The sequence below is a fragment of the Quercus lobata genome, unplaced genomic scaffold, assembly GCF_001633185.2.
Source record: "Quercus lobata isolate SW786 unplaced genomic scaffold, ValleyOak3.0 Primary Assembly Scq3eQI_140, whole genome shotgun sequence".
Lineage (NCBI taxonomy): Eukaryota > Viridiplantae > Streptophyta > Magnoliopsida > Fagales > Fagaceae > Quercus > Quercus lobata.
The window spans coordinates 54,077-66,453 of NW_022154790.1; the positions used below are offsets into that span (position 1 = coordinate 54,077).

A 12,377-nucleotide genomic window follows, 5' to 3' on the forward strand; every position below is an offset into this window, starting at 1 on the left:
GTATCTTCGAAACTGACGATGACATCTTTAAATTCTTTCCAGCTACTAACTGAATCAAAAGTTTGTGTTCATTTTCTGATTATGTCATTATACACCGTTTCAACCTATTTAACATGAGAAAATAGAACTTTTAGCCTGCTATGAAAATGAACTAAAAAATTTCAAAACAATATTTCTTAAGACTTTATATAAGGCGAATGATTGTAAACGCAGAAGATATCAATTAAATTCTAAACAACAAATTTCCTACTATAAACTTGACAAATATGGGTCTTTTCAGAACAAGGGAATCAAGGCATATTAGAATACAAATGATATTTTCAAAACGCATGGCCCCTGGGCAAGGATGACACGCATAAATCGAGAAATGGTCCAAATTTTTTTCTTTCCCTAATCCTTGCGTGAATTCTGCTTCACTGTCTTCTTCGTTGTTTTTGCACTTTCTGCCTCTTTACATGCGTTTTGGAGTCTTGCTCAACAGGTTAGCCCAGACTTGTGCTCATAATTCTTTTAGAGAGAGTTTGAATCTTTGATAGTTGTTATACTTCAATATATTAAAGCTTTAAAATAGAAATTTTTTTTAGAACTGTTGAAGCTTATTAATATTTCACACCTTCTGGATTCGCTATAGTTTTGGTGGTTGACTTAGATATCACCACAATTATATTCCAGATTTTCGTTGAATTAAATTTGCTGAGTTAGAGCTTCTCTTCACTGTTGTAATATAGTTGGCTGTTAAATCTCATAAAATGATAAAATTCTTTAAATTTAGAACGTTGGGAAAGCTGCAAATGTCAAACTACGAAAATTTTATCTAATTATTGTGTAATCATGACATGAGAGCAAAAATATAACCCCAATTTGCATTTTTGGCCTAAGTACAGAAACAGAGGGAATGATGACATTATTGATCATTGGCCCGTAAAACACATGATCACTTCTCTGGCTTTCATTGAAATTTGAAATTAAGCAAACTAAAGGATGGAGTTACTCTGCCTTGAATGTCATAGAGTGACCATAGGCTACGCCATTGCCATAGCTTGTCCTTGTCCAATGCTGGATGGTTGTCATTGCTTGGGTCCACACTGTGAAATTTCCAAAATACAAAGCCGTTAGTGCCCCCCCACTAGGAACTCGAGAGTCCAGGGTATAGGTTAAACCCTTTGTGAGATTTGGGGTTGTTTAGGATGCCAGAGTGAGCACCGAAGATAGTCTTAATTGTTGCTTTGCCTTCAAAAACTTACTAATGTTTGGAGTTTATGCATTTCACTACCCCGTTTGGGATGTTCTAGTTGATGGTGTTTTCATAGGTAGTCAATGTGAATCTAAGCTCTTTACATTGACTACAAGGTGCCACTGGTGCTGCAGGTGGTTTTAGTGTGTGAGCTCCATTTGGGCATAGATATAAGTTTCATAGGTACGATCGAACTCTCTTCGCTAGAAGTTTCATATGTACAATTGCACCAGATTACTATCACGCTCTACTTTAGTCGGTTGTTTTTGCATATAGTCTCAATATATGCTACAAATTTGATTAAACAAATAAAATTTAAGCTTGTACGGTTTGTAATTAAGCTTGTGAAATCACTTGTAATTAATTAATAAAATGTTATGAGCTTAAAACCATAGTTATTGCTTTGCCTAATAAGTAGACAATTTAGTATTTCTTCTTCTAACATAGGGGTATCCAGGATTACAAACATTGTTATTGTGATGCAAAAAACATTGATACATTGTAAGTTATAAATTACCTTTGCTGAATTGAAGGTTATATTTTTACAGTCTAGTAGAATACTGTTTGACTTCGATTTACGTATTCAAGTGGTATATTTTGAATATGCACAGCCTCGATTGTCTTCTTGGAAAACAATGGCCTAAGTTTAAAGAAACAAATAATTGTTAATCAGTGATATATGAGAAAACATAAAGACGCTTGACACATTACCTCTTGTTGTTGACGTAAATGAAAAGTTAGTTCGTGCTCCTTGCACCAAAGTTGGAGAGCACAATTTAATTGCAGCATGCAACTCCTTAAGTTGTCCCCACTTTAGCTGCCTTAATAGTCCTAAAATTATTAAAAGCTATGGATTATTAACGAGTACTTTATTCATATAATTTTAGAAGCGTGCAAAATATGCTGCTCACCATATTCTTCAAGAGGAATGTAATTTTAGACATTGACATGATTAGTTTGAAAAGGCTTACGTAATTTCCAACACAAAAATTTATAAGAAATATATATTTACATAGAAATATAATAACAGTATTTGATGAGGATCATACCATGTAATAATTTACATAGCTTCCATATCTTGCAATATAAAGTGCTACTTGAAATGCAATGTCTGCAGTAGACCTTATATTAGTCATTTTGTTCTCATTCATTGAAACATTGTTAATGACTAATGCAATTAATGTAGCACAATATTTCTATTACGATAAAAAGATTTTGTGAAATCATCAACTTGGATTCATCTTACAGCCATAAGGATGCTCTAGTACCCTCCTCTTAAGTTTGGTTCAGATTGAAAACCCTAGTATTTGATGGTGTCAGTTAGCTTTGAACCCTGTCCAGCATATGAACATGGGGCTGAAAATGGAAATAGACTAGAACAACCTAGATCTTTTAATATTTTTTGCAGGTCAATTTTGTTGTTCTTTTACTTTCTGCCCAATAATCCCTGAAGATTTTGTGTACGACTAGAAGCAAGAAATTCCATGCTTTGCATATTACATATCACAAACATAATGTTAAATTAGTATGATGTCTCACTATCACAAACATAATCTACTTATGCAGATTGTATGGGAGCCGTACACGCATACGCTAGGCTCCCTACCTGCGTATTGCACTGCTGGGCAGCATATTTGGAGGGCCGAGGTGCCGTTGATATTCTTTTGGATAGTGGAGTGGCATCATCCTGAGCGAGTCCTCCGTCAGTTTGGGATGAAGCAACCAGTTCCAAGTGTCGTGGATACGTCAACTACCCTTCACAAGATATCCCTTCAGGGTAAATGGGAGAAGAACTGGGAGGTAGAACATGATCCCTTTATTCGGCAATGGGCCAACCGAGTGAATGTAGTTCGTGGGTCCGATCTCCTAGACGATGATGATACGTATCTCGTTGAGTACATGATGTGGTACAATCGCCACACAAGGCGGTACATAACACCAGATTCCGCATATTGGGAACTCATGGTGAGGCAACAATTCCTATTTTATGGATGAAACCATTGTTGGATTAAATATCCTCAGCAGCTTCATCATGCATGCAAAAGTCCACAATAATTATCGTTGTTACATCTCTATAAGTTTCTCTGTCATTTTGTTTTAAAGTCAAAAAATACTGCATGACATGTCATTATGTTTTAAAGTCAAAATACTGCATGATTTAAGTTCATAACAAACTGAATTTGTCTTGATCCAATTTGTTTGCACGAGGAATGGTTAATGGGCAATGACGAATGATGACCACACCTTTGTTCATATAATTACATTCAACTTTTACAAAGGGTGGGTTGGGTTGGGTTTTATTGTATTTTATTTTATTTTTTGTTTATTTCTTTTTGTTTTTGGTTGGCTTGTACTTTAAAATGGACGGTGCAACTCTGTGTAGTAGTGATAAATTCACATTTCATGATAGTTTAGATAGCCTTTCCTCCAGGACTGATTAATGTATTACATATTCCTTGATAGATATGACCTCTAGGATTGGGAAGTCCCTTACTAAACTGTTGGTAGAATGCAATTCCCAACAGAAAGGTCATTTAAAATCTTGCAAGTATGCAGCAAGGAGATGTGCATTTATACTAGATTCAAGTATGATATATGTGTGCATGATTTTCGTACTTCCCTTGATTGAAACTCGAAGCTTGCGTTTGATATTTTCAATTCATTTGATTTGGGCGTGTACGTTAGGAAATAATAACTTCTAAATATGTGTCCTGGTTGCAATGTGATATTAATGGAGTTGTAAATCTGGTGAAGCCTAGATACAGAAGTGAAATTATGATATTTTCACTTATGCTAAGATTGAACTTATGTACAACCAACTATACGTGTTTTTTAGAAGTATTATCTCAATGTTTAGATTGCATAGCGATAAACATAACAGGAAACTGAAAATTCCTGAGTGTTGGGTTGGAACTATAAATTTTTGCACAGGGGGGGCCAACCCCTACTTTTATACACTGTCTTTTTAAAGATGCTTCATAATTATAAGTAATATAAGGATTTCATTAGCTATGTTTGCTACTTTTTCTTTTGATTTTGGAACAGATTTATCCAAGTTTTGCATCATACTTGCGTTCTTGCTTTTATGACGCCCTTGTTTTGTAGGTTCGGACGATGATTAGGTCTATACAGAGGTGCGATGAAGGTTCTGACATGCACACTGACCTTACATTTACACTAGAGCTTGTGGAGGAGCTAGGCCGACTTAAATTGGCGAATGCGCTTGCAGAAGCAGTTGACATTGATACACAGGCCGCAGTTCGTGGCGGGCAACGTGGTGGGTCTCGTGGGGGTGGACATCGTGGAGGTGGTCAAGCTGGTCGCAGCCGTACGACCGAGTCGGCTCCCATCTACGAGGAAGGGAATGAGGAGGGTGTAGAAGAGGCATGGCTTGGCACTGATTGGGTACTGTCTGATGACGACGGCAGGACACCGCGATGTACGCCTGGTGATGGTGCTGGGCCATCCCATACCGTCGATCATCAGGGCACTGTTCCAGCCCACACTACATCCCATGGTGCTAGCACGGACTTTGAGGGCCCTCCTCGTATGTCGCCCCCAGTTTTCAGTGGATCTGCCCATGATGGTGGATGCATATTTGTCCCCACACCAGGCATGCCCACCCCACCTCTAGTGCATGTGGACCCCACCATGTCAGCTCCATCTCAAACCCCCCACGGAGAGGCTGTACAGATTGAGCAGATACCGGCTGAGGACATTGAGCCGGTGGAGGCTTTGCGGAGATCGCGACGCCCGCGTGCGCATGCTCCCGATTGCGGGACCGGTGATGGTATGTACTTCGTCTACACTTCCCATCTTCTTGAGCTACTTGTACTGTGCATTTGATTGATTATGTTAATTTAATTATGCTGTTGTGTCTGATGAAACAGGTAAGATTAGACCTGTCAGGGCATATGGGCGGAAACGAAAAGATCATTAAATGCCTTAGTGTATGCTTATACTTCCTGCCTATAGGTGACTGCATAGTTACGTTTCACTTTTCTTCGAAAGTCGTATTTTTTTTTTAGACCTAACTGCAATGGTGGACACGAAAAGGCCATTGAGCTGGATTGTCCTTGTGTGCTTATTCTTCATGTGTATAGGTGACTGGAATAAGCATGCAAAATGTTCTACTAATTGGGGAGAATCTTGGTGGCTGTGCATCTATTTCTGGATCATTGCTTGGGGAGAATACTGGCTGTCAATGTGTTTGTTGTCAAGAAATTGATATTTTGGAGAAAACCCATAAGGCATATTGTATTTATTGATGTATTAGGAAGTTTTTCTGCACTTGGAGTTTTGATTGCAATTTGACAAATGTCTGGATTGGTATTCATTTGAAGCCAAACTTTCTTGTGTTTTTGTATGTTGTTAGCTACAGTAAAGTGGGTTGTAAGAGAGTAATTTGTTTTTTTATTTTTGTTATTTTTGTGAGAAACAAATGTGTGGTATTGTTGATAAGCAAGAAGAAGTAATTTGATACTTTCTGTAAAAGAGTTCGATGACGAAGTTTATGCGGATCAATGGTAGAACCAACTCCTTTGTAGCAAATCATTTATCCGAGTCTCTACAATGCTTGGCTAGGTATGTGTCTCTCTCCTAATTTTCTGATTCTCCTTCCCTACAATTCCTAGATTGGTACATCCTCCTTCCCATTTTCTTATTTTTAATCTCCTTTAAATTCCCTCCTCTCTAGAATGATTAGATCTGTGTACATTTGATTACAAGTTCGTTAGTAGGAACAAATAAAAATAGAATTTATATTTTTTTTTTCTGAGTTCTAGAGCAGCTCACAATATAACTTACCCAAAGCTGAAAACGGCAAAAATCTTAGTTATGTGTGCATGTTTTGTTCCTTTCGCTTCTTGGGGTTTGTAATTGTTATTTATCATTGTATATATTACCTTTTCATTTTGGTAGCAAATTGGGAACCCAATGAGAAACATTTAATTGATTATTGATTTTTTCATCGATTAGCCTTCTTATTTTATGATTTTCAGTATATATATATATATATATATGTTGTGTGTGTCATTGGCCAATGAATCAAATCTTGTCCATCATTTGCTTTAATGAAATGATGGAGGCGTTAATGAAAAATTTGCATACTGTTTGAATGTTACTTTTATTGTTTGTGTATTGCCGTTTTTTGGGTTTGAATTATTATCTATGCTTACAAAGGTATATGCATTTTTCTCAATAATTTTCGGTTAGTATCTAATGTCTCCTTCACCACAGCACATTATGACGTTGGAGAAGTGGCCAACCTTCAGAATCCTGGGAGGCTCATAAGGCAGCAATCCAAGCACTCATAAAGCTGCCTTCAGGCGAGCTTGTTACAGGTATAATATGATTAGAGTATTACTGTTCTGCTAGATATTGTTTTAGATTTTGTTGGTAGTTGGAACTGGTTACATCAGATTGGAATGCATAGATCCAACTATGTCTTTCACTATGAACTTATGGGGTTCATTTTTATGCTACCACGATTTTAGGTTCAAGTGATACAACTTTAAAACTTTGGAGAGGAAGCAAATGTACACATACTTTTGTTGGGCATACAGGTATTTTTTCCATTTATTTGCCTTCATTGTGCTTTATATATATATATATATATATATATCCTTATCTGCAATGTGTTGAAATCATGTGGGAATGAAAATAATTGTAGATTTTGCAAACTAACGATGCTGTAAAATTTTCTTCTTACATGTCTGTTTGGTGATCATCAAACATATTTTCTTTGAGCTTCCTGTAAGTTAGAAGTGGAAGAAGCATTTAATAAGACTTCTGATCTATAAGTTGGCATTAATTGACCAAACTGTTGACATGGGTAATCCTCATATGTTTAGTGCTTTACATGGTTTGATTGCTAAAAAATTTAGACATGATGATCCCTCTTTGTCTCCTGTGGAGTATTTGATGGGAAAGGAGTGCTTGCACTTTTGACGGAAGTGAGATTGATTCTTGATTTGAAGTTGCTCTTCCGGACATTGTGATAGTGACATTGTATACATATTGTTCCTAAATATGTCGAGTTTTATATAGTAATGTATATAATAATTATTTTTGAGAATTCTTTTGGGAAATATGTATATAATCATTCTAAATAAGCGGACTAATGCTTTGGCATTCATTACCAATCTGACTGGTTTTGTATTTATCTTCACATGATTGAGAGTTGTGTTATTTGCTTCAAACTTGGCTTTATAATATGGCTTTATATATCATTGATAAAACAGATCAAATATAGGCTGATGCACTTGTTCTGAGGGGGATCAGTTGCACATTTGAGGAAGGGCACAAAATACGTATTGTTGGCAGAATTGGCAGTGGCAAGACCACTCTCATAGGTGCTCTATTTCGTCCAGTGGAGTTAGCTAGAGGGAATATATAGTAATGTATCTATTGAAACCTGTAGTATTCCATGTAATGTTCACTTTTTACGTAACTTTGAAATTTTAAGTGCTCATTTTTTTTTCTAATTCAGAATAATATTACAAGGTACATCATAATTTTAGGGTTTTATTTACTGTGTTTGGGATTCAAGAACCTTTATATAGCTGTGTTATTTGTTTTTTTAGTTGGTTGGTGTCAATTTTTATTCATGGTCATTTTGTTCTGGACTTCCTATATTGTGGCTATTAAAATTTTCAGAATTGACTTGAAGAATTTAGATAATTTTCTAATGTTGGACGATTTATCATGTATGAATAATTCCAATCCTATCTTTTTTAAACTTTGAATTTTCTTTGATTGGTATGGATTGCAGTGAATCCTCCAACGAGGAGGATTTCCAAATCGTTCATGTAGAGGTTATGCAATTTATTGTTGTTTTTTACGTCATGTACATTCGTTAATCGTGGCTCATTGTGTATAGGCTGATCTAGTATTTTGTAACTACACAATAATGGACTGCAGTGAATCAAATAGACGGGGTACGACCAAAGTTGACTGAATAGGATCAAATAGAGTAAATAGAATGTAGTACACCGATTTTCCTAGAAACCACAGTGGACCGAATAAGACCAAAGTAGATATAATGGACCGAATAAGACCAAAGTAGTCCAAAAACAAAAATAATAAGGTTATTTTTCTATATATACATATCTGCCAGTGAAACAATTGGAAAACGATGACACTTCTACTTAAAGCACACATGACAACAGATGGTACTTGGAAGTATACACATATCTTACTAAATACCACAACAAGAAGTCGTACTTTTGCATTCATGCATCCGTACGTTGTCTCGTGGGTGCATCAACTTCATCATCCCCCACAACATGAGCCACCACTTCATTCAACATGTTTGCACTCAACGTTGCGATCCTCCTTGCGTGGTCACGCTCCTCAATGGCAACTTCCAACTGATACCTTAACAAAGTGTGCCTAATGTCTCCATTGCCATAGTTGGTTCCTTCGCTTTGAGAAGTGCTATGTGGAGTTGAGGTTGATATGTTTGGAGTTTCCGACGATGTAGACGCACCACCATGCACGCCCATACCATTACCATGCAAATACTCCATGTATGCAGCTTCGGCTTCCCTTCGATCTTTATATGATTTGTGATTGGCGTTTGGGAATTTATGAACTTGTCTACTCGCATCTAGCCAACTGTCGTATATGCCTGGAACACGACCGTTAAACACAACATAGGTTCGTCCCATCCTGCTCTACAAAAATGCAATGGTGGGAATTCTTTGCACTAGAATGTGGTTGCACCTTCTAACGTGTGAAGTGGGCTTTTGTAGAGGAAATGGGGCTAAAACTCGATTCTATAGAAATCGAGTTATAGCATGCGGAGTTACATGTAACTCGACTTCTTATTAACCGAGTTTCTGAAACTCCGTCATTTCAATATGTCTTGTCAACAGTAACTCGATTTATGTGGTATCGAGTTTTATATAAACTCGATTTCCTTAATATCGAGTCATGTTGTCCCCCTCCCCAAACTTCAGAATCCATGCACGTGTTTGGCTCTATCTATTCCTTGTACACCTTCATTGTCTGGTCTCTGAAAAAGAAAGCCTATGAGGTGAACAAAGTTTGCTAACTCTTCTGCCATTTTCCTTGTCATTATTGCATCCTCACCAGGCGTGCTGTTGTTGTGGTCCCCTTCTTCTTTGTTCTGGCATATTTTCCCTGACAGGTATATATTCACTTACATAACTACTTATAAATGGATTGACTTACATAACTACTTATAATTTGGATTGCTTTCTACAACAGTGTTATTCTGACATTATGTGTGTGTATATATATACATAAATGTATGTATGTATAGATATATGTATATATAGACAAACGTACTTACCCATATCATAAGATGTATATGTGGCATTTCCAAATATATGTCTATATACACACACACACACACACACACACACACACACATATATATATATATATATATACATGTATGTATGTATGTATATGCAAATATATGTAAATATAAACAAAGCTACCTACCCATATATGATCACATGTATATATATATATATATACACACACACATGTATAGGTATGTTTACATATAATGTATGTGCTTAGGGCACCAATTTTTTGAAACATTTTGTTAGGAATTGCAAAAACTGTTAATACATTGAAAATCCTGGAAAAAATTGTCCAAGAAACGATTAATTATTGTGTGCTCTTATGACTTATGTGAGAATAATCTTATGTGTGTGTGTGTGTGTGATAGTGACATTGTATACATATTGTTCCTAAATATGTCGAGTTTTATATAGTAATGTATATAATAATTATTTTTGAGAATTCTTTTGGGAAATATGTATATAATCATTCTAAATAAACATATATATAAACAAACATTGTACGGTGAATTCATATGATGACATATGCATTCATTCATACATATTAACAATGATGTGTAATGTATACTGAGGTTTAAATTGTATGGTTCTTTCAGTTCTGAAAGGCTTTACTGTGTGGGTTCTGAAAAAGAAAGCCTGCGAGGTGAACAAGTTTTGCTGACCATGTTTGCATTTTCCTACTCCATATTGCATCCTTACCAAGCGATATTACAAACACCCTGATTCTTTGTTGTGGCACGTCTCCCCTAAAAGGCCAATGTTTGTGTCCAAACAAATCAAGTGTGTACACCTATAATTAGGATAGCATCATAGTGCATCTGTAAAAGATTAATTACTGTTGCATTAACATAACCCCCTATCTTTTGCATGATAACCACAATTAATTGTCCTTATCCAAGTCTGGCATGGGTCGTCACTGCTTCTACGTTTACTATGATGGGGAACAGTATTTCCATGACTTGCATGGGCTGTCCTATAAAGGCGAGTCAGTGAAGCAGAAGTTCATTGAGTTGAAATGGGGAACACACTTGAGAAAAATGCACCGGAAGATAATGGAAGCTCTACGGTTGGACAAGGAGTCACATAAGATATCCATTGTGTACCGTGCCCCCCAGATACTTGTGAGTACTCAGGTTGTCTACAACTCAAATCCGTTGGGTTGCGATGCTGACGTGGACATGATGTGGGCAGTGATTAAGCGGAACCCCCAGTTCATAGCGTCCGACTTGTATGTAACTGTTGAGGCTGTTGGGTTCCATGGTAGTGCAAGTTCACAGCATGCCAGTGGGGTGGAAGAGCCACACTCATTGTCGGTTGACGTGCATCCTCCCTTTGCCTATGCCACGCCTTTCTCCTACAATAATCAACCATGTAGTGCGGTTGATCATTTGGACAACACCAAAGTGGTGGGCGCCACCAATACACATGATGTGGGAGGGTCTACTCACACATATGAGCATGTCCAAGCTGATATAGACGGGGAAATTGATATTGATGCCAGCCGAGATGTGTATGAAGAGTTCATTAATACTGATGGACCAGTGGACGACGCGGAGGTCTTAGATGTACCACTGATCGAAAATAACGAGGAGGATTGCCTTACAATAGTTCCTATCCCAGAATGGTTCACATCAAACACATGGGACAATATTAATGACCCATCACCTGCATTGGGTACAGGACATCTTACAAGTTGGCATAAAGGTGACCACCCAGCAAGGGGGATGCTATTTAAGAATAAAGCCTCTGTTCAATATGTGTTGACCCTCTACTCTGTGGAGCATAATAAGCAATACAAGGTCATCAAGTCTGACACCAATAGGCTGGTAGTGCGGTGTAAGAATGAGGCATGTCTGTGGTCAATTCGGGCCAATTGCAGCAAGAAGCACGGGATGTGGGTTATCAGTACATGTAAGGGTCCCCATAGTTGCTCATCCCTCCAGCTACCAACTGATGGGCGGATGATGGATTCAAAGTTCATCTCCATTGCACTTGAGAAGTATGTACGGGAAGACCTAACCCGAAAGGTAAGGGACTTGCGTAGTATGTTGCATGCAAGGCATGGGCATGATGTAACTATGTACAAGGTTTGGGAAGCCAAACAGAAGGCAGTTGCACGTATTTACGGGGATTTTGACAAGTCGTACGCAGAATTGCCACGATTTCTAGCTGCATTGTCTGATGCAAATCCGGATACTGTGACCACATTAAAGTGTGACCCCCATGTCCCGGGGACTTGTATATTCAACTCCGCGTTTTGGGCTTTCGGTCCGTGTATTAGAGGGTTCAGGCATTGCAAGCCAGTGATAAGCATAGATGCAACGCACCTCTATGGCAAGTACAAAGGAAAGCTGTTGATAGCAATGGCAATAGATGGTAACAACGAGGTTTATCCACTCGCATTTGCCGTTGTCGAAAGCGAGAGCACGGAGACATGGGGATGGTTCTTGGCATGCCTGTTGACCTATGTTACAGACCGCACCAATTTGTGTATAATATCCGACAGGCATCGTGGGATACAATCATGCTTCGATGACACCACTAGGGGCTACTTGCAACCGCCCTTAACACATCACCGGTATTGCCTCCGCCATTTAGTAAGCAATGTTAACACTAACTTCAATAGTGTGCCGTTGAAGAACTTGGTATGGAACGCAGCAACTGCGAATCAAGTTAGGAAGTTTGAGAACACCATGGATTGCATCAAGAATGTCAACCCGGCTGCGTACGACTATCTTAAGGAGGTAAATCAAGAAAAGTGGACACTTGTACATGACCATGGGCACCGATATGGGGCAATGACAACC

At 37.9% G+C, this 12,377-nt stretch overlaps 2 protein-coding genes and 1 pseudogene across 2 annotated transcripts; all 3 read left to right on the forward strand.

Annotated features, from left to right (window-relative positions):
* Positions 1-271: 271 nt before the first annotated feature.
* On the forward strand, positions 272-382 carry LOC115973385 (annotated as a pseudogene).
* Positions 383-2,794: 2,412 nt separating this feature from the next.
* Positions 2,795-5,653, forward strand: LOC115973380. Its single transcript, XM_031093642.1, has 4 exons — positions 2,795-3,199; positions 4,340-5,024; positions 5,125-5,209; positions 5,291-5,653. The coding sequence occupies exons 1-3, from the start codon at positions 2,795-2,797 to the stop codon at positions 5,172-5,174; spliced, it is 1,140 nt and encodes a 379-aa protein (XP_030949502.1). The 3' UTR covers positions 5,175-5,209; positions 5,291-5,653.
* Positions 5,654-10,475: 4,822 nt separating this feature from the next.
* On the forward strand, positions 10,476-12,314 carry LOC115973384 (the record flags this gene model as incomplete). Its single annotated transcript, XM_031093645.1, has 1 exon — positions 10,476-12,314. A coding segment is annotated over exon 1 (1,839 nt), but the record flags the coding sequence as incomplete, so codon positions are not given.
* Between the last annotated feature and the right edge of the window lie 63 nt (positions 12,315-12,377).